Source organism: Calidris pugnax, unplaced genomic scaffold (assembly GCF_001431845.1).
Source record: "Calidris pugnax isolate Ruff unplaced genomic scaffold, ASM143184v1 scaffold20, whole genome shotgun sequence".
NCBI lineage: Eukaryota > Metazoa > Chordata > Aves > Charadriiformes > Scolopacidae > Calidris > Calidris pugnax.
The window spans coordinates 24,854,232-24,874,513 of NW_015094510.1; the positions used below are offsets into that span (position 1 = coordinate 24,854,232).

Below are 20,282 nucleotides of genomic sequence, written 5' to 3' on the forward strand. Positions count from 1 at the left end.
ATCATTTCAGCATTTTATTTGAAACACATTTTTAGCATCTCTTACTGAAGAGTTGCATTCTTAAGAGGGTGAATGCTGGTATAGCAGTGCTTTCCAACAGTGCTTGGCTGTATAACTTGGATACCAATTGGTACTTTTTTGTCCATGTTCGTCTCCTCTTCTGACCTATTTATGTATATATAGAGAAGCATGTTAGCATTTATCCTTTCTCTTATTTCACCTAACTTAACTCAAATCGGATGCAATAAAACTAGTACAGGCTTTTTTTGCTTTGTATATAAAATTCTATTTTGTGTATCTGTGTCTTTCAGATTTGTGAAACCTATCCTAGAGAACTCTATGTTCCCAGAACTGCAAGCAAGCCTATAATTGTTGGTAGCTCCAAGTTCAGAAGCAAAGGAAGATTTCCAGTGCTGTCGTATTATCATAAAAATAAAGAGGTATAGTGTGTCTTCTCTTGATGCAAATGTCCTGAAAGCTATTTCTCAACACTTGGCAGTAGTTCAGGGTAGGGAAGGAGAAACTGACCTCAAGGTGACTGAAGATAGCTTTTTGTCAAGTGATTGGTCTTCCTTGATATATCAAGAATAAAATCTAATAGGTCAAAATGGGGGTTTAAAAAAAACCCAAAACAAAACACCAAAAGAGCAGAACTGGTTCTTTAAGGAGGAATTTGTAAGGGAAAAAACCTACAGGGTGAGAATAAGATTTTGCAGGGTTTGATAGTGGTGTGAAGCCACATCTGCCTGCCTTGGCTAGGGAGTATCTTTGAAGGGAGAGAAGGATTGTCATCTTCCTGAGTTAAAGAATTTACGAAGGATGGGTATTAAGCTACTAGATGGATTTGAAGATAACTACTACTTGGAAGATGCACCTGATACCATCTGAAATACAATATGTCATTGAAAATGACACCATGAAAATTATGTTAGACAAAAACATATCATAGTTGCAGTAGTAAAACCAAGCATAACTCACTTCATACTAAGAGAGTAACTTGCTTTCCTAAAGTGTTTTGTTTTGTTTTTTTCCACCCTATGCTTTCTTGGAACTTTTAAACTTGGAGAAAGCCCATTATGTTTAGTACTGTTACCTGCGAAATAAAACAATTTGTTTCAACGTCTTTCTAGAATTAATCAAAGCATTTCAATTGCAGATATTAAACTGATGCTAATTTATTCTTTGTTTCTTATGGTAGGCTGCAATATGCAGATGCAGTCAGCCTCTCTCAGGTTTCAGTGCCAGGTGCCTGGAAGATGAACACATGTTGCAAGCCATCAGTAAAGCGAATCCTTCAAACCGCTACATGTATGTCATGGACACCAGGCCGAAGGTATGTACTTCAGGTTCTACAGACTAACCTCTCCTCCTGAACATTAGAGTGCAGGGATACAGTGTAATTCTGAAATGTTTGGAGTTAAATATGATTCCATTGTGGTCAAAAATATTCTTAATGGTAAGGTTAGGCCTCTCTATTCGGGTGTTTAAGTACTTAAGTACTTTGTAAAGGAGTTGCACCCCTCTCAGGACTCAACTAGAGTTCACTGAATGGCTTTTGTAAAGGAGTTGCACCCCTCTCAGGACTCAACTAGAGTTCACTGAATGTGCTAGTAAACATTTGGGGAAGTGCCTTTAAAATTATACTTAAAACATAGTTAAGACATGAATAGTTGAGTCCTATCCAAGCTATTGTAACTGTTTGAAGTTAAATTCATGGTGAGCTGTGTTGGGGTTTCCCTTAGAATAGGAGAGACTACTGTATTCTGTGTAAATGTTCTGTGAAAACTGCTATTGCTGCTATACCCAGGAAGAAGTGGGGGAAATTTAGCATTCTAAGGTCATACTTCATCACTATCTAATTAAATTGAATTACGTTGGGTTTTGACCTGTGTTGGTCTGTGCATTTAATTTGGTATTCATTTCACTCAAATGTCTGAACACAGGAGCTCGAAAACAAGGATGTAAAGTGAAAATCTTACACTGCAGGATCTGTGCTTATTTTGAGCAGAGTTCAGCAGTAGGTCGGTCTGACAGAGTGAAACTGAGCCAGCTGTGGGTTTTTTATAGCTGTATTTTTTATAGCTGCAGCAATTTATTAACTTACCCCCAAAACTGACATTTTTAGGATGTCTGGAAAGTGCATGTATAGTTAAGTCTGGGTCTTACTCTTTCCTTTTTAGGTTACTTGTCTTGTAGTGTCTTTGCTAAGGAATGTTTGGAAATAAGTAAAGGTTTGTTGGTGGTAATATGGAGGAGAAAACAGGAAATTTATTAAATGCATTATTCAGATATGTCAGCTCTAAGTATAGACTGCGTGTTGTTTTTATGTACTGTGCCTTTCTTACACTTGAATGCTTTCAAGTTGATTTGCCACAAACTCTTAATTCATTAGAATCTGTTTATAGTATGTGCTCTTGTGTGGTGGTGTTTTTCCTCAAGGTATTCCATTGAAACTCACCTTTCATTTCTTAATGTGAGATTTTTATTTGAAATACTGTTTTTCAGTATTTTTATTTTCCTCTTTTAAGCTTAATGCAATGGCGAACAGAGCTGCTGGGAAGGGCTATGAGAATGAAGACAATTACTCTAACATTAGGTTCCAGTTTGTTGGCATTGAAAATATTCACGTAATGAGATCCAGCTTGCAAAAACTTCTGGAAGGTATGTTCTAACTGTACGATAATAGTGTATATGAAAATAAGATAAATATTTTTCTGAAGTCTTCAAAAATAGCTTACACTAACTGTATTGATATTTCTACATTTTTATCCCGGCTCTATGCTTAGTACCAGTTTTTTGTGCTCTGTGGTAAATTACCTTAAACTTTTACCTTTAAACTGTAAACCCAATGAATGGAGCTATTTTGAAGAAAATTGAGTGGCACATATGTCTTGGGTGAACTTGATTAGTATGTCAGTGGCTTTTGGCAACACTTCTGTGTTTTCCAAGTATACATATATGTGTACGTAAATGTGTAATAAATGCACAAAGTAGTGTATGTACATACATTTTCATAACTAGAATATGGATTCTTCAAGGAGCGCTTAGTTCCACAGATCTCACAATAAGCTTATTGTCTGTACAAAACTTGAGCTCTTTGGGCTGGTGAGCCACTTCTGTGCCTGTAGGGGCATCTTAGAGTGTTTGTGGAGAGTGGGGTAGGGGAGAAGTTAATTACTTCACTGTGCCACTGCCTGCCACCTGGTGGTGGCAATCATAGGATTGTCTAGGTTGGAAGGGACCTTTGAGATGGTTGAGTCCAGCCATTAAACTAACGCTGTCAAAACCACCACTAAACCATGTGCCTGAGCACCAAGTCTACTTGTCTTTGAATCGCCATTCCTGGAGGTATTTAAATGACTTTCCTGAGCACCTTGTTCCAATGTTTGATAACGCTTCCTGTGAAGAAATTTTTCCTAATATCCATCCTAATCCACCCCTGGTGCGACTTGAGGCGATTTCCTCTTGTCCTATCACTTCTTACGTGGGAGAAGAGATTGCCCCCCACCTTGCAACAGCCTCCTTTCATGTAGTTGTAGAGAGCGATGAGGTCTCCCCTTGGCCTCCTGCAGGCTAATCAGCCCCAGCTCCCTCAGCCTCTCCTTGCAGGACTTGTGCTCTAGACCCCTTGCCAGCTTTGCTTTTCTCTGGACACGCTCCAGAATCTAAGTATATTTTTTAGATAAATGGCTGAAAACAAATCTAAGACACTTCGTGGATAATTAATACTGACACTAGAGTACAGTGGCAGAAGTCAGGCTTCCACACCTGACAAACAATACGTTTATTAAGTGCTTGTCTTCTAGAATTATGCAAACATTTCCAGTCATGGAGAGAAGGATCATACTTGTATGGAAGCCTATTTTGATGAAGATATTTTGGTTACATTGGTCAAGAAATCCTACAGTCTAGTGGTGTAGGTTTACTTCAGTCTCATTGAGCCTCTATCTGCTGCTAACCAATTCTTCAGGCACTCTGTATAGAATTCTGCTGAGCTTGGATAATATGTATTTTTATAGTTATTCTTGCATGTACTTTATTGAAGGGGAAGGTGGTCAGCGTGAGCCTGAACTTCAGTTTTTATGTCTGGCATAATCTCTCTCTTTTGCTAATATCTTCAGTTCCAGAAAACTAGCTAATAAAGCTTGATTTATTTTCTTTTAAGAGGCTTGCTCCTGTGTAATAATGCCTGATGCAGAAGTGTGTGCATCAGACTTTGAATTCCTTTCATTTGACTTAGCATCCCACCAATACGTACCAAATACCATTCTGTAGCTTTCATTAAGGATGGAATATGTTTCAGATTTTCCTTGTGTGGAGGATTGGCTTATTTATGCATGATTTTATTTCAATCGAGTTTAATGTCTATAGTTGTTCTCTAGATCAGGTTTTGGGGTAAATGAATGCAGTTGTTCAACTTCTGTTCACATAATCCGCTAGATTTTTGTGGAATGCCAGTCTAGGAGTAAAAGCATCTTAAGGGGTGGGAAGGACCCTTAAAATTTAGGGAGGTATGCAATATTTTACTCTTCAGACCCCTGTTAGAAATGTGCCGTCAGTGGGTGATCAGGGAGGAAATGCTATGATAATGGCTCATAGCTTAAAATGAGGAAAATGCTGTTTAACTTCTGTGTACCTACTTTCCCTGGATGTGCTGAACTAAATGTTCTCAAATCAGGAACGTGATACCCATGACCCTATTCTTTCAACAGCCATTGTAACTGTCACTGTCCTCAGTTTTATTTGTAACAAACAACTTAATCATTCTTCAGCGTGTATCCTGCTTCTAGGTTCTTCGTCTATCTTCCTGATTTCCTTCAGATTCTAACAATTCTGTTTGCAACAGAATGTAAAACATAACCCTTCCCAACATCCTTTTGTAATGAGACTACACCATGGAGCATGCGAGGGGGATTTACAGTCTCTTCTTTGTCTTGGATTCAGCTGGTTTTTAAATAACTTCCATGCAGTGAAACAAAACTTTTCTGAAATAGTTTTCTTTAATGTGAACATGATGAGTCTGCTCCCCTGATGGGCAGACTGCCCATCTATATACCACTAGTTGAAGAATCTTCACATAAACTAAATTTGTGGCTGTGGTATTAAATATAAGGTCTAGTTTTTATATATTTGAAACCATAGTACTACATGTCAGAAAAGATTGATAAGTAAAAAGATTGATAACTAAGAGTTTTTGCCTATGTCAAAAACCAGAATTTCTGCAGGAAATATTTAAGGAAAAGGCTCAATAATAGCTGTTGTGGCCTGCTGCATATATTTTGATGATGGAAGGGTGTTAACTAAGGGGTTTTTTGTGGATTATGTGGAGTGTGTGTGTGTGGGGGGTGGATTTGTTTGATTTTGTTTAGTTGTTAAAAACAACCTCTGTCCCCAGCCTGCTGTGCTTCAGTCTGCAGGTTGTAGTCACCTCGTGAAGTGCTACCTGAGGCGTTGCTAGTAGGGTGTGTAAGGACAGTCAAGAAATACTGAAGTTTTGGAGCTCACATACAATGCAGGGCATGTATTTATGGTGGGATCTGTATAGGTAAAACTATCTGGAATTATAGTTATTGTGAAGTAGCTAAACGTCTTAGTGATACCATAAATCATCTTTGACCCTTTTAGCGACCATAAAGGACTAGAATATTATTTTTTCAGCATGTAAGTGTCAAAATAGTGTCAATGCTATTTCTTTATTTCATCACTAAGTTGTATAAAAATGTCTGTCTTAATTCACAGAAGTGGAAAGTAATTCTGTGGGCTCAACATATGTGTTTCTATCTCTGCCTTGTCTTATAAAAGTACAGAAATCCATTTAGAAGGGGGAAATCACAGCAGTGAAATACTTCTACCAAGCTTAAAATTCTGATCAAAAGCAGACTTTGACAGCTCTATCTGGGTGAAAACAAATTGAGGGCTTGAATCCTGTTTATTTTCTAGCTGGAAGTTTGTGCTTTAAACCATGAGCTACAGAATGTAAGGGTGAGCAGCCATAAATAGTGCCTCTAGACATTGCCTTGTCTCTCCAGTCCCTTCCCTGCAGACACTTGACTTTCCAGGTATTTGGGTATCTTGAGTTTCTTTCCTTTGCTGTGGAGTGGTGGACTTGTTTGTGCACTGTTGGAACCACTGGTCCAGTGACAGTGTGAGCTGAAAGGATCAAGTAGTTGCCAGCTGATTTTTTTTTTTTCTTCTATGTGGTAAATCTCGCAGAAACGGCACTCCTGCTGAACAATGCAATCTGCTTCAAAGACCAGGGAAAACTAGCATAGCTTTTGCTACTTTTACTGGTATTTACAGACTAACCTTTAAAATTAGGTCTTGTATCCAGGGTTTTTTTGTTGTTTTGGTACTTTTTTGTGCTGTGGTTTCCTAGCTCTTTTTCTGGATGACAAAGATCTTCAGGCTTTAGAAAAGGTGCTGTGATACTTATTTGGAAGCCTGTCTTTGTTACAGAACTCAGCAGCAACTGGCTTTATGACTCTGTGAGGAGCCATGGGGAGTATAGCTTTCAGATTTCTACGTCTGAAAGCTGAGACATGTAGTGCAGGTACAGGAAAGCTCTATGAGGCAATGGTTTAAGAGTTTATAGCCTTCATTACATCAGGGGACTTGACTGAATGGGAAACTGCATCACAGAATGACTTTGTGGATTTTGTTCTCTATTTTCCCTACTGACTCACTTCCTTCCATACTCGGATGTAAATATTTTTTTGCAGCTGCTGGATGAATATCCCCACTGATACCTTTCAGCTACAGAGTCTCTTTATTTTCATTTGAGGCCCACTAGCTGGGTAGAAAGTAGGCTTCCACTGTGGTGGGGACAGGTATTTTTGTAGATGGCAATCTTGGGTATCCTCTGTTGGAATCATACGTAGCTGAAGCCGTATCAGCCAGCTTTTATTTTCAGAAGTTGATCATGTTTGGACAGTAATGTAACTGTTGAGTTGCTACTCAAAATCGTACAAGAACCAGGTTATCTGTCTCACTTGTAAATTGGTAAGCATCCATGTGAGAAACTACAAGTCTGCTTCTGCACTTCTTGCTGTTATGCTGCAAGACAGCTTTCCTTTAGCTTCTAGTTTTTCCCTGTCCTCTCAATCAGCATTATTGTTACAGGATCAAAGTATGCCAGGGAAGACTGGTAGAGTCAGAATTGTAGTATATCAGTTCTGGAGGTAGACAGTCTCTACAGTTTTCAGTTCACCGTGTCCTTGTTCTGCACTAACTTTATTCTCCTAAGCAGAGTGGAGAAGGTGATAAAACTGTGGCAGTCTGACTACTCCAGACTGTGTAGACTGTCTGGATGCAGCTGCTTTCTACTACTAGTTTGTAATCTTTAAGTATTTTTGTTAAGCTTTTGGCACTTGGATTACCTTTCTTGGAAAGGTTCTTTGTTGGGGATAACCAGTGTACTTACTTTGAATGTTATTTTTTCAAAAAGACATAAAGGTCTCATTCTCATCAGTCATGACTACTGTAGTTCTGCAGAATTGAGTTTTCAATGAAGCACACTTCGTAGTGGCCCTTTCTTAACCATTTCAGTGGTGGCTTTCTGAAAGATCTCTAATCAACTTACAGCTTAGGGCATTAGAAACAACATACAATTATTCTTCTTTCTCAATTGCAACTACTTAAGGCTTTCTAACTCTTGGTCTCTTTCAGTCAGTGGCACGAAAGGTTTGTCTGTCAATGACTTTCTGTCTGGTCTGGAGAACTCTGGATGGTTGCGTCATATCAAAGCCGTGCTGGATGCTGCTGTCTTCCTGGTCAAGGTAACTTGTATGCTGCTGCTTTGTTTCATGCCAAGTTGGCTTGCTATGTTAATCAATGTGTAAAATTCTGCAAGTGACCTTTTTGGAAGTAGATGCTTAGTATACACCAATACATCGGATACAATTTCTTAAGTATTACATGTTTCATTATGACTAGAGATACTAAATATGCAGGCTAATGTTTTGGGATTTTTTTGAATGCTGTGTGGTCACTTTATTGGGAGATGAAGGGATTCTTACACTCTCTTTGTAAGAAGAAAAAGAACCTCCGGTTCTTTTAGTTATTTATGAAAGGTGTAACCAGATTTGAGGTGGATGGAGCAAACTATTATTTACTGTACCTTGAAAAACAGAACTCCTGGGGTACTAATTGCAGAGAAACCAAATTGACTATGCTGACTTCATCTGGCAAGGGAATGTGACTCTTCATGAAGAATTCAGAGGAACAGTTGCCTTTTCCAGACACTTAGGAAGCCAAAGAATTGACCTGGGGGGCAGCTGGGTGAAGAAAAGAGCTGGATCTTTGTTTTTGCTAGGTAGAATAACAACGAATTAACTGTAATTAAAAGTGGATGATTCTCCTGAAGACAACTCTCAAAAATATTTGGACTAACAGGATTTAATTCTTAGCTGAATGTAAATTTCCTAGTCCTTAACTTTTGTGTAGTGTAATGATGAACAAGAGGGGATCTTCAGTGTTTGTTTTATGTTTATTTTTTAACCTTTTTAGTCTGTAATGTGTGGTTTACTTTCTTAGTATGCATTGCAAGGGGGGTTATAAGTGTAGTTTATAAAGGGTAGAAAGAGAACAGGAAACTACTGTAGATGTTCTTGTTACCTTGTGCAAAGGTGGTAGTGGAATTTCTTCTTCCTAGCTTTCTGATAGCATCAATATGTTTCCTTATAATGAACATTTTTTTGACTTTGTTAAATAAAATGGTCTATGCTGTGAGTTTGGGATAAATGTAGCTTTTGTATTTATCTGCTAAATTTTGACTTCTGTCTAGAACAGAATATTCACTATGAAACAACTGTGTTTTGCAGGCAATAGCGGTTGAGAGCGCGAGCGTATTAGTGCACTGCTCAGATGGCTGGGATAGGACTTCCCAAGTTTGTTCTCTTGGAGCTCTCTTGCTAGATTCTTACTACAGAACAATCAAAGGATTCATGGTGAGCCAGCTGTTGCATTGTTGGGTTGTTCCATGGTAAACAAAGGATGTAAAAAGAGTATGAAAGTGAGCAGTGTAAACATACCGATGCTTGCTTTTTGTAGTTGTAAATATAAGATTTGCAGTATGCTGATACATCTTGCTTCTAGAAATACTTTGCTACTGGGAAGAAGTATTTATTTAAAATCTAAGAAACTGAAATACAAATAGTGGATTGCACCCTGCAGAAATGTTGCAATGATTGCCTTTTGCATCCAGAAAAGCCTATTGCCTATGGAAATATAAGGATTCCAAAGTACTTACGTGAGAGAGTTGTACAAAATTATAGCAGCTCTGTACTTTTTATCACTTGTCCCAAAATCAACGTTATTAAAATCTAAAAGTGACAGCTTCCCCAGTCACGGAGGCCTGAAAATATTTAATCTAAATTTCCGCATCTTTCTGTAGAGAGGAAGAATGATTTTGGTATGATTATTCCAAATTTTAGAGTAGGAAAATCAACAGTGTTCTGCAGTGGTCATGGTGCTATGGGAACTCCTGAAAAATAGACTATAAAACTAGTTCCTTGTACTGGTTGGAACGAACTGCCACAAATATTACAAGCCAGAAGAGTGAATTTGAGGAGGAATTAGAAGAGGATTAATTTCTTGGGAATAGTGATAATGTGTGTAATCTGTAGGGAAGTAATTTCATCTTTTTGTTTGCACTTTCCTCACTGTCAATTAGATTTCTGGGAAAACTTCTGCAATGGGCACCTTTTGGTGCTTGATACAGTGACTGAAGTGATAATAAAAGCCAGTGTCCATATAAACAAACTTGTTGCTATAAGATGTTACAAAGATTATATTGTGTGGCTTTATGTAAACTATAATAGCAGGAGTGCAGTAGTAAAATTTTTCCTGTACTCTGCATTTTTTTTTTTTTGCAAGTTGGTTGATAATCTGTTTGTGAAGTCATACAATATTGGTATGCTTAAAGCAACCCTGGCTTAACAACAGTTACCTAAACTGCTAGACTTTGAGAGACTCTTGTAAAAGACTACGAAGAAAATAAAGGAACTATAAAGTGACAAAGAGACACTCCTTCTGTAGTTTGACTCAAAGTATGATTTAAAATAATTTTATCAATAACCTGTGGGGTTAATACTACAGATGTAAGACTGAGTAACATTTTACATGAGACTTTGTTTGCTTTTACCCTTAGGTCTTGATAGAGAAAGACTGGATCTCTTTTGGGCACAAGTTCTCTGACAGGTAGTTCACTCTCCCAGTCTGGTAAAATGTATGCAGTGAATAGAACTACTGCAGTGTTGCTAAAAATTTTGTAATGAGTGAGCTATTTTCAGTAGGCTGTACTACTTATATTGCTGTTTATAAATCGGTTATCCAGTAGGTATTGGAATATTATAGATTTCTAGTGAGTGGTGCCTTGTTATCAGATGTTGATAACTGCAGCTAGATCTGCATTTTTGCACAGACTGTGCAAAACCTATATAAAGCTATGTCCCAGCTATTTCAGCAATATAAACCACTTAGTTTTGAAATTGTTTGTTTCTAATTATGAAGTCACGCCTACCTTTAGAAGTCCTGTATGTTAAGAGTTCTGTTTCTCCCTTGATCTGCCTATCAGCTATGATAATAGCTTTGCTGCTATTTACTGCTTTTAGCAGGTATACTCCAAATGTTGACTATGGAAGTAATAGACACAAAGGAATTGAACTGTCTTATGTTTCTCTTCTGTGCTGAATACAGATGAGAATACTTACAAGTCAGAAAAATGAGATAAATATAGACTTATTTCTATTCAGAAATTGCCCCAGTTCTCAAAGCTAGGTGCTTAATCTCCAAACCAAAGCTACTGTCAAATTAATGTGCTGTGGTTTAAAAGCAAGTGCAACTAAGACTTTTTTGATTTGTAACTTAAACCAATTTCAATCTCTTCATGGAATCTTTTTCAGATGTGGTCAGTTGGATGGTGATCCAAAAGAGATCTCGCCAGTGTTCACCCAGTTCTTAGAATGTGTGTGGAATCTGACTGAGCAGTTTCCACAAGCCTTTGAATACAATGAAGCTTTCCTCCTTCAGATCCATGAACATGTCCATTCCTGCCAGTTTGGTAACTTCCTTGGAAACTGCCAAAAAGAGCGAGAAGAACTCAAGTAAGCAGATATATTGTAATGTCTCTTGTTTATTCTGGTAGACTAAGATCTCCTGTGAATCTTCTCCATTTTAGGCTGCTAATAGAAATAGAGGCAGGACTGGGAGTTGATGTTGAACTGCATCAGGGAACAGCAATGCTTCTCTTGCTTTTGCACACTGATGACAGTCTCTGGAATTCTGGGATAAAATCCCATGATCATTTTTCATAGGGGAAGTTAAGGCTTCTTTCTCCCTCTACCCCTTCTCCCCCTACTCCCTAAAAATGCGTAAGTTTAAGTTTTTGGAAGTAGAAGCTTTCCCTCCCCCAGTCTGTTTTTAAGTGACCTTACAATTTTTCCCTGTTCAAGGCTAATTATTGTCAGTTAAAAGTATTAATAGAATGCCTCTTAATTCTTTCAGTTGGAAAACTTCTGTAAAGTTTTTGTCAGTTCATCTTTTGTCTCAAACTGTACTTTAAAAGCATTTATTGCCACTAGGCAAAACTTGCACAGCATTAACACTAGTATTTCTAAAATTGATAGTTGCAAGATTAGTATATGCCAGGAAGGTTTACTTTAAGCACTTACTAGAGATAGTTACAAATCTTAAATTAGCTTATTTTAAAAAGTTAAGATGGATTTATTATGTTGAGTTGAACAGCTTCTGGGTTTTGTTTGCAATTAGTATCTTGACTGATCTCTTCTTGCTTTAAGGTTAAAAGAGAAGACATATTCCTTGTGGCCATTCCTTCTGGAGGAAAAGAAGAAATACCAGAATCCTCTGTATAATCCAGATTTTTTTCCAGGACTAACTCTTTTGGAGCCTAATACAGTATCGTTCAATTTTAAGTAAGTTTGAATTATGTAAAGTATCTCTTCTTCAATTCTCTATCCTGCATAGTTAAAACTGTCTGCTACATGCAGGTTTTGGAGAAATATGTACCATCAGTTTGATCGAAGCATGCATCCCCGGCAGTCTGTCTTCAATCTCATAATGACCATGAGCGAACAAAATAAACAACTGGAGGAAGAAATTAAAGAACTGGAAGCTGTAAGTATTACAGAATAAGTATACTCACTTGCGACTTGTTCTTCAAATTCACATTTATAGTCTATAATGCTGCTGGCTTTCATATGAATGTCACTACTGTGACTACTAGCATTTGTTCCATGTAATGTTGGCGTTGACTTTCACTGTATGCCTCTAGGCTGAGTGCCAGACTATGCAGCCAATGTTCTGCTCTTAAACACAATTTATTGTGCCTTACTGATGAGCTGTATTATGTAAAAGTGCTGCTACTACCAGAGCGTTACTGAAGATGACTTAATATAGGTTACAGTTATGTCAAACTTAGCTTAGATGACAAGGTACCCATTGTAGCTGCAGTTGTTTTGCTAAACCAAGGAGACTGAAAGTGTTTTGTTTCCATTATAGCTACTAAAATGGAAGTAGTAAGTATTGTCCTTCTTTTAACTTTGTATGCAGGTGCATGCTATTGTAAGTCACCATAATTATGGGGCATATACGTTGTACTGCTCATTTGAAGATGGGTAAATGCAGAAATTGGTTTTCTGTAAATTACTTCTAATAGACTGCTACAGAAAACAACTAGAAAAGACTGAGCAGTGTATCTCTCTTCTGGTATGGCTTATTGAGTAATAGTGAATTGATATTTCACTGTTATCACTTAGTGCTGAAACTTCAGAACAATACCTTTTAAAATGCAAAAATTCTCTAATTTCCAATTTATTTTTTTTTTGTGGCTAGAAATAGTAATACTTAACTCCTGTATGTTATTTTGGGGTATGGGAGAGGGAAGCTCAGCTTTTCCAAGAGGAAAGATTTTACTAAACTGATCCTACCATAATGAATTTGTGTCACTGAATCTTAAACTGTTTCAAATCTTCATTGTATATTTAAAAGTTCTTGTACAACTGAAGGAACAAGATGAAAACTGACGATGAAGCAAGTGGAAGAATAAGCAAGATGAAAATTTAAAACTGAGTGTTCACTTTATTAGAATGTTGTTCCAAGGTGTTAAGTGAGAAGATGAAGTTGAGTGATGAAGAGATGGAGTTGGAAATCTTGATGTAAACTTTCATACTGCTGTTTCCATCTTCAAAAAGTTGCTGTCAGGATACACTAAAGTCTTCTGGGCTCTGTCAAGGTTTTAACAGAGCATATACACATCGACAAAAAATATCAGTTTAGTTAACTAGTTCAAGCTCTCAGTTACTGGGTGAGATTTGTTTGTATTAAAAAAAAAAAAGCAGACCAAATCCAAATCTTTTTTTCTTGCTTGGTGCTTCTAGGATGGGTCCTTTCCTCCAGTCCTGCTTTCTAGTTGACATCTTTTAGTGTATTCCTGCATTTGAACAAACTGTATTAGCATTTTTCAGAAGTCTTTTAGAAAGCTTTCAGGAAGGACAGGGCTTAGGTACAAAATTACTTTTTGTCTTTAAGAGACCTGTGGTCTGCTGCGAGCTCACTGCTTGCTAATAGTTCCAAGGCCTGTTTTCCTTTGCCTGTACGTCAGATGGAATTCCCATCTTGATAGCAACCAGAGGGTAGGCTCCGAAGAATCATAGAATCATTGAGGTTGGAAGAGACCCTTGGGATCATCGAGTCCAACCATCTACCCAACTCTACATAGTCCTCCCCTACACCATATCCCTCAGTACCACATCTAAACGTCCCTTAAACACAGCCAGGGACGGTGACTCCACCACCTCCCTGGGCAGCCTGTTCCAATGCCCAACCACTCTTTCAGTGAAAAATTCTTTCCTAATGTTCAATCTAAACCTACCCTGTTGGAGCTTGAAGCCGTTCCCTCTCGTTCTATTGTTAATTACCTGTGAGAAGAGACCAGCACCAACCTCTCTACAGTGTCCTTTCAAGTAGTTGTAGAGTCTCCTTCTCTACGGATGTTAACAGGCAACCTTTCTGCCTTCTCCCCAGGTGCAAACTTTAAGCATACAGTGCTTATAGCATCTGCTGTCAACTGTGTGGGGAAAAAAATACTGTCTTGTCCAGTGGCCTAAATTTAATAATACTGTTACATATCTAATTTAAGATATATAATAGAGGGTTCTGCAGATGCTGAGTTAGCCAGCTAAAAGAAGTGACTTCACTTTTTCAAAGCAGAATGTTATCAGTGAAGCCGTGATGCTCACTGTTAGTAACTATTTCTTACGTTTCAGAAAATAAAGCGGAGAAGTGGGCAGTCAGCCGCAGTCCCTGTGAAGGACCACCAGCAGCCTGCTCATCCTGCACCCACGGCACTGAAAACCCCTCCGTGCTTCAAGAAGGAGCCGCCGCTGCTCCCCGTGAGCGATGCTGTAAGAACTATAGAGGGCAGCAACGCAGCAGACAATCGCTACAGTGAGTTCGTGGAAGAGTTCTCCAAATCCGAGCCTGCTGTCGTCAGCTTGGAGTATGGAGTGGCCAGGATGACCTGCTAATTAAAATGCGGCACTGCGGTCCTCTTCTAGCCTGGTTGAATTGAGACGGATTATTTTGAGGATGGGTCTGTGCTGCATGACCAAAACATGATCCGTTTATCAGCAAATTTCATTAACCTAGATTAGAACAGCATGCTAGTTGTCAAGTGTTTGCTGTTCTTTTAAGAGGAGAAGGAAAGTGTAGCTGTCTTTTGAAAGGAATAGGGGCATTTGGTAAGTAGTGACTAAAATCAAGGAATGGTATGTCTTTGGACTTAAATCAGTTTGCACTAATTTGATTAAAATTGTATATTACTTTATTCAGTATAGGAAAACACAGGTGGTCTTTCACAAATTGGTTTTATTTGGGCAAGAAAACTTGAACTTTCTATTTTAGGAACTGAAGCTACATGTATATATCGCGTATTATATGAATATGTATACCCTTATTTAATGTCACCCAGTACTAACTTTCAGTGTATTAAGTGCCATGAAAAAGTACGATATATTTCAAGTCATAATAGTTGGCCTTAAACCTGCCAGATCAATGATATTGTTTTCCTTTACTACTGCAGTCTACCTGGCTCTGTTTACATTGTATTTGCTCAAATTCTTATTTCCTTAAAACAGGACTGAATATAAGGAATGAAGCATGCCTAAGCTGGCACAGCCTTTCAGCAAATAGCTATATGAATGTTAACTTATCACTGAAGACCTGTTCTTTCTTCCATTTCCTTTGTTTAGAATGTAATAGGTTGGCCTGATTTTTTCCTCTCTGGCAGCTCAGTATATTGAGCATCATTGAAGCTACAGGTTGTCTGACCTTAAATGTTTTGATTTGTGGCAAGATATTTAATTGTAGAGTAAAAAGAGTAAAACACATCATGTAAGAGAACAAAACGTAGCCAATAACTGAATAGTCAGGTTCATTCAGGTTGTTTCCTATGTGCTGTGCAGTTGTTCAAGTTGCAAGAATGGCAGCAGAAGTCTTGCAAGTGTGGTCTACTGACGTTCTTCCCCATGTGAAAAAGAGTTATTCATTCATGTGTCTGAAGCTCACAGGAAACTGAGTGCCTCCTGAATCTTTCATTAGAAGAAAATTTTAGTTATTGGTGAAACACTCTTGTAAAAACTTGTCCAACCTGTGCATATTTTAGGAGTCTCCAGAATGTACTGAAATGACTCGCGTAATTGGAGCGAAGACAAAAAATACTTCTAGTGGAATGTGGTAGAGATCATGGGACATAAAAAAAATGGGGGACATTTAGAGTTTGTAAGCTTAATTATGTATCTGTAACTTTCTAGTAAGATAGGAGGTTTTTGCTGAAGTTTATCATGATGAGTTTTCTGAGCAGGTATCAGAATAAGGAAGAAAAACGCTGGTGCCCAGCTCTTAAATGGAGGTATAGATTGTAACTTTGGGGTATTAAATTCCCTAGGTATGATGTTAGATTAATGCTACTAACCTTTTATCTCTGGATTTAAATCACTTTTGGTTCCAAGTGAAAATGAGTTTATTCTCACCCTAATCCCTGAAGTCTGTTTTGTTAAAATTACTGGTGTGCCACATGCAATTTGACATAATTGGCAGCATTTCCCTCTGCACCACATCGGATCCAGGACTCTCTTAACAAGGCCAGGGTAGGTCGTGATTGGGTTGCACTTGTGAAGCTGTCTGGGAGAAATCAACTGCGACTCCTGTATTTGAGTACTAATTCACCTGTTTCACTAATTTGTTTTTAAAAGACTGTAAGTGTAAATAAAGATTCCTAAGTATCTTTATTCCCAAAGATATGAGCATAGTGTCATCTTTAAAATACATTATCCAGTCACTTAAAAACGTTTAGAATTTCTTCACCGCAGATTTTGGTAGTTTCACATTTGCCTTACAGGGTTGCAGCAAGAGAGGGTTTTGTGCCTTGTTATGTATTGTCTCCCCTTCTCCCTCACCTTCTATATCAACTTGGTTCTATGGTTTTCCTTTGGAAAAACATCCTATATATTAAGCTTGTATTGTATCACAGTAGTGAAACAAATTTATTGCTGACGGTATAGGTAAGTGTTATCAATTTGCACTTGTTTAATTTTTAGCTGCTCTGGTGTGCCATGTACATATTTTATATTTATTGTTTAGAGTTTATAGACCCAAAGGATTATATTAAGCTTTTTTGCAAATACTGTTGTATGTTGTTTTTACTTCAACAACTGAGTGCCCCTGCGTACAAGGCTTTTGAAGAGAAGAACTGTTCCCTTTCAGTACTGGTCAAGTGAGTTTATTTCAGTCTTCAGGCCCTTCCTATTGCCAGAGTTCACTCCTTAGCATAAGGAACCAGGATGTCTTTTTATTTTAAACCAAGGTAGGTGTGTTAGATCAGCTTTAAAGTGCAATAAAACTGTCTGCTCAGACACAGAACTTATTTCTTCATCAAAAGATACAATACTTCCTGATCTGAAGTAAATATTTCACTCCAGTTAATACGTGAATAGAGTTTTGTAAGGCTGTTTTGTCGAGCAGCCGCCTTATAGAGTCCAGATAGCTCTGCCAGCTCAGCTCCCAGGGTCACCAGCAAGAGAAGTTCCTGCAGAGAGGCAGCTGTCTCTTCTCGTTTGCTGTTGAGGCTTAAGCCAAGACTACCCTAAAGCACGGGGGACCTGCAGTGAAGTAAATAGATGGTAGTGAAGTGAGCTCCAGCAGCAAGCTTGGCAGGGTGGCCAGGACTCGGCACAGTGGGGCTGTCCTGTGCCCTTCAAGAAGGGCTTAAAAAACATCAAGCAAGTTGACTAAACTGGCAGAAGCCTTCTGGGAGCAGAGAGAATTTTAATTCTTATTTCAGTGGATGAGCTTCTCTTCGTCATGAACATGCCACTCCGTGAACAATGAAAGGTGCCTGGTACAGATCAAAATAATGCCCAGAGCTCTTTCACGCCGTGTAATTGGTGGACTCACCAGTGGCTTGGGAATGTAATGTCCTGGATAGAAATTCGCTATAGTTGATTCTGCTCCATCACCTCTCAATTCCGTGCTTTGTCTTGAGAAGGTCTTGGTAAAGTCTTTGGGTTTCTACGTGACTGATCTTTTTTCCAATCTGAATGCTATAAAAGAGAAATAATTCCTTTTAATTAATTGAGCTGGTAGTCTCACCTGAGCAACAAAAACTGATTTCACTTTGTACTCCAGGCAGTTAAAAATATTTATTTCACCAGCACCAAAAGAGTTGGGCTCATTTTTGGGAGGCTTGCTATTGTCATAATGTTTTCTTCAATACGAGTTTAAGTATCCAACTGTTCTGTTTTTGTAGGCCGACTGCCAAATCAACAGACTAAGAAATTAATTAAGCAACGCTGAACTGAGCCTGTGCATTTTCCACACATGTCCAATTACTAGTGACCTAAATCTAGGGCAAAAGCCTGCAGTCTGGAGAGTCCTCTTAGGGAATTGGAACAGCAGCCCTTCCACAAAACCACACATCCCTGTGCGGAACAAATGCCCTCAAAAAGTGTTCCAGAGGGAAAGTTATCACAAGCTGTGGAGGTTTGATTGTGTTTCTTCCTCAGGATAAGCCTTGCTGGGAAGGGTGATGTGTTCTTCCTCTGGAGCTCCTGTGTTCCTGAGGCCTTTTGGTAACGTAACGCATCAGCGGATCTCTGAGAACTTGCTGCTCCCCTTCTGTAAACTGCGCACGAAACAAGTGGGGCTGGGGTAGCTTGGCTTAACTGCTGTCCTCCTAGGGAAGTGACGTAAATAATATAGAGAAATTTGCTGTTAAAATAGCACGGGGCACGTGCTATCAACATCTGTTTGTTAGAGTCCTGCCCTGCTCTTGAGTAAGTGGTGTGAGCGTGGGGGCCTCGCAGAAGTGAGATGGTTGCTTTCTAGTTAGAGATAATCTGAATTCAAACTAGATCATCCCTCCGTGGTGGTAATTTATGCATCTTTAGGTCAGAATGTAAAGGTTGTTCTTGAAACTCTTGTTTAGTTGCCAATAGCTCTAAACCTGTAGCTGATCATAGGCTAAGTATACCGGTCGTGAAACCTATATTGACCTTTAGGATTAGATCTTTAGGCTGAATTCTGCTTTGACTGGCTTTCACCACGTATGCCACACTTTGCTCCAAGCATTCCTTATTGTGGTGCTTGCTATCTGTCAGGTGTAACGGGCTTCTTTGTGCTTTGGGTGTTTCAAAAACCTGGAAGTAATGTAACTTTCTTCCACTGTTCTGAAGGCTCAGACCAGCCCTTAGTGAACAGCGTGGGTGAGCTCATGTTTGATCTTGACCTGCCTGCGTGTTAAATAGCATTGAAAAACAGCACAGAACCATAATTTGGTGGTCGGCTTCTGTATGCACAATAGGCTTAAGGAGAAGGATGTAGTCAGGGACCCTTGTCACAGCACGTAGCAAGGAACGGGACCCTGCTGGGGTGTGACTCATTAAAAGTGGAAGCAGTAGGGCTGGTTTGATGTGCAGCAGGGACTCAAGGAGGAGGGTCAGAGGCACGCTGCTTCTGAGAGCAGTTTCCAGGTCCCAGAGAATTCAGTGACCTGGTCTGTGAAGCACTTGTAACCAGGCAATTCTGCGCTGGCATCAAGCAACAGAAAGTATATATGGGTCTGTTTCTCCATCTACTGGCTTCAAGTAATAGATGTCTTGTTGGTGACATTGAAATTGGGGTGCAATATTTTGTTTATTCTTGTTTATAGTTTAACCCAAGGTCAGTTGTCTACTGTTTATAATTAAGTGGGATTACAGTTCTTGACACACTATGAAAGCGTTTCCCATCCTAATGACAAGGTTACTGTGTACATATCTTGTGCTTTATATCTCTGCATAGATTCCTGCTGAACACTTCCCTTGGAGTAGGCAGCCCTGGTGTGAAGTCCCAGGCTGGGACAAAGGCATTCCTAATTACCCTGCATTACAGGTCCATTTCCTTCCTCTGTCTTACTGTTGCTTTTCGCTCTTATAGTTTATCTTTACACCTGTCTGTTGGCAATGACCCTTGACAAACATCTTTCCATCAAAGAAAACGGGTTTGTTGTTTTTCTTTGTCTCAGGGATTTTTACCCCTGGACTAGTGAACTTGAAAAATATTGCTTGCTCTCCCTTTCAGGGCTCCTGAGTGCCTGCTGACTCCACAGTCAGTTTACTTACGCCTTTTTAACTTCAGACCTGGCTATTTAAAAAATAAAAAAAAAATCCAAATGTTGAATGTGGCAGAGGGAAAGGAAACTGTTTTCATTGTAATGTGTCTGGAAAGACTGGCTGTTTCACTGGCATTTATTGCTGTATGTACCGCTCTGTAAAAGTCATTGCTCTGTGTGCTGGGATCATGCGTGATGTATATTCCTCAAGAAACTTCAGCAAATGGAAATTTGTAATAAGTATTTTATTTGTACGTGTTTTGAAAATCCATAAAGCTTAAAATAAACTTATCTTAATATTGCCAGTCTAACTGGGCATTAAACAGTCAATTTATAATAGCAGTGTATGAACATTAAACATATTGAATAAAATTTTCATTTTATGGATGAATTGTATCTGATACAGACTTCAGAGTACAGAAATGACTTGGCCTATTTATTAGTTTCTCGAACCATTCTGTAACTTCTAGATATGGGAGGCTGGCTCAGCTTTGTGTTACTGACTCTAGATGCCGGTCTATTGATTTCAAATGTTTTTCTGTGCTTAATTTAAGAGTTAAGTGTCAGGAGAAGAGTGCTCTGTGCTTACTTAGCATTAATGGTGCTCCACACTTAGTAA

At 38.7% G+C, this 20,282-nt stretch overlaps 1 protein-coding gene across 1 annotated transcript in view; it reads left to right on the forward strand.

Moving 5' to 3' along the window:
- Window positions 1-19,971, forward strand: part of MTMR6 (myotubularin related protein 6) — a 28,341-nt gene extending 8,370 nt beyond the window's left edge. The window contains exons 5-14 of the mRNA XM_014966043.1: window positions 312-440; window positions 1,199-1,333; window positions 2,529-2,661; window positions 7,666-7,775; window positions 8,820-8,945; window positions 10,148-10,197; window positions 10,902-11,102; window positions 11,796-11,930; window positions 12,006-12,132; window positions 14,283-19,971. Coding sequence (XP_014821529.1) covers window positions 312-440; window positions 1,199-1,333; window positions 2,529-2,661; window positions 7,666-7,775; window positions 8,820-8,945; window positions 10,148-10,197; window positions 10,902-11,102; window positions 11,796-11,930; window positions 12,006-12,132; window positions 14,283-14,543 — 1,407 coding nt within the window. The 3' untranslated portion in view covers window positions 14,544-19,971. The remainder of the gene's footprint in view (window positions 1-311; window positions 441-1,198; window positions 1,334-2,528; window positions 2,662-7,665; window positions 7,776-8,819; window positions 8,946-10,147; window positions 10,198-10,901; window positions 11,103-11,795; window positions 11,931-12,005; window positions 12,133-14,282) is intronic.
- The last annotated feature ends 311 nt before the right edge of the window (window positions 19,972-20,282 follow it).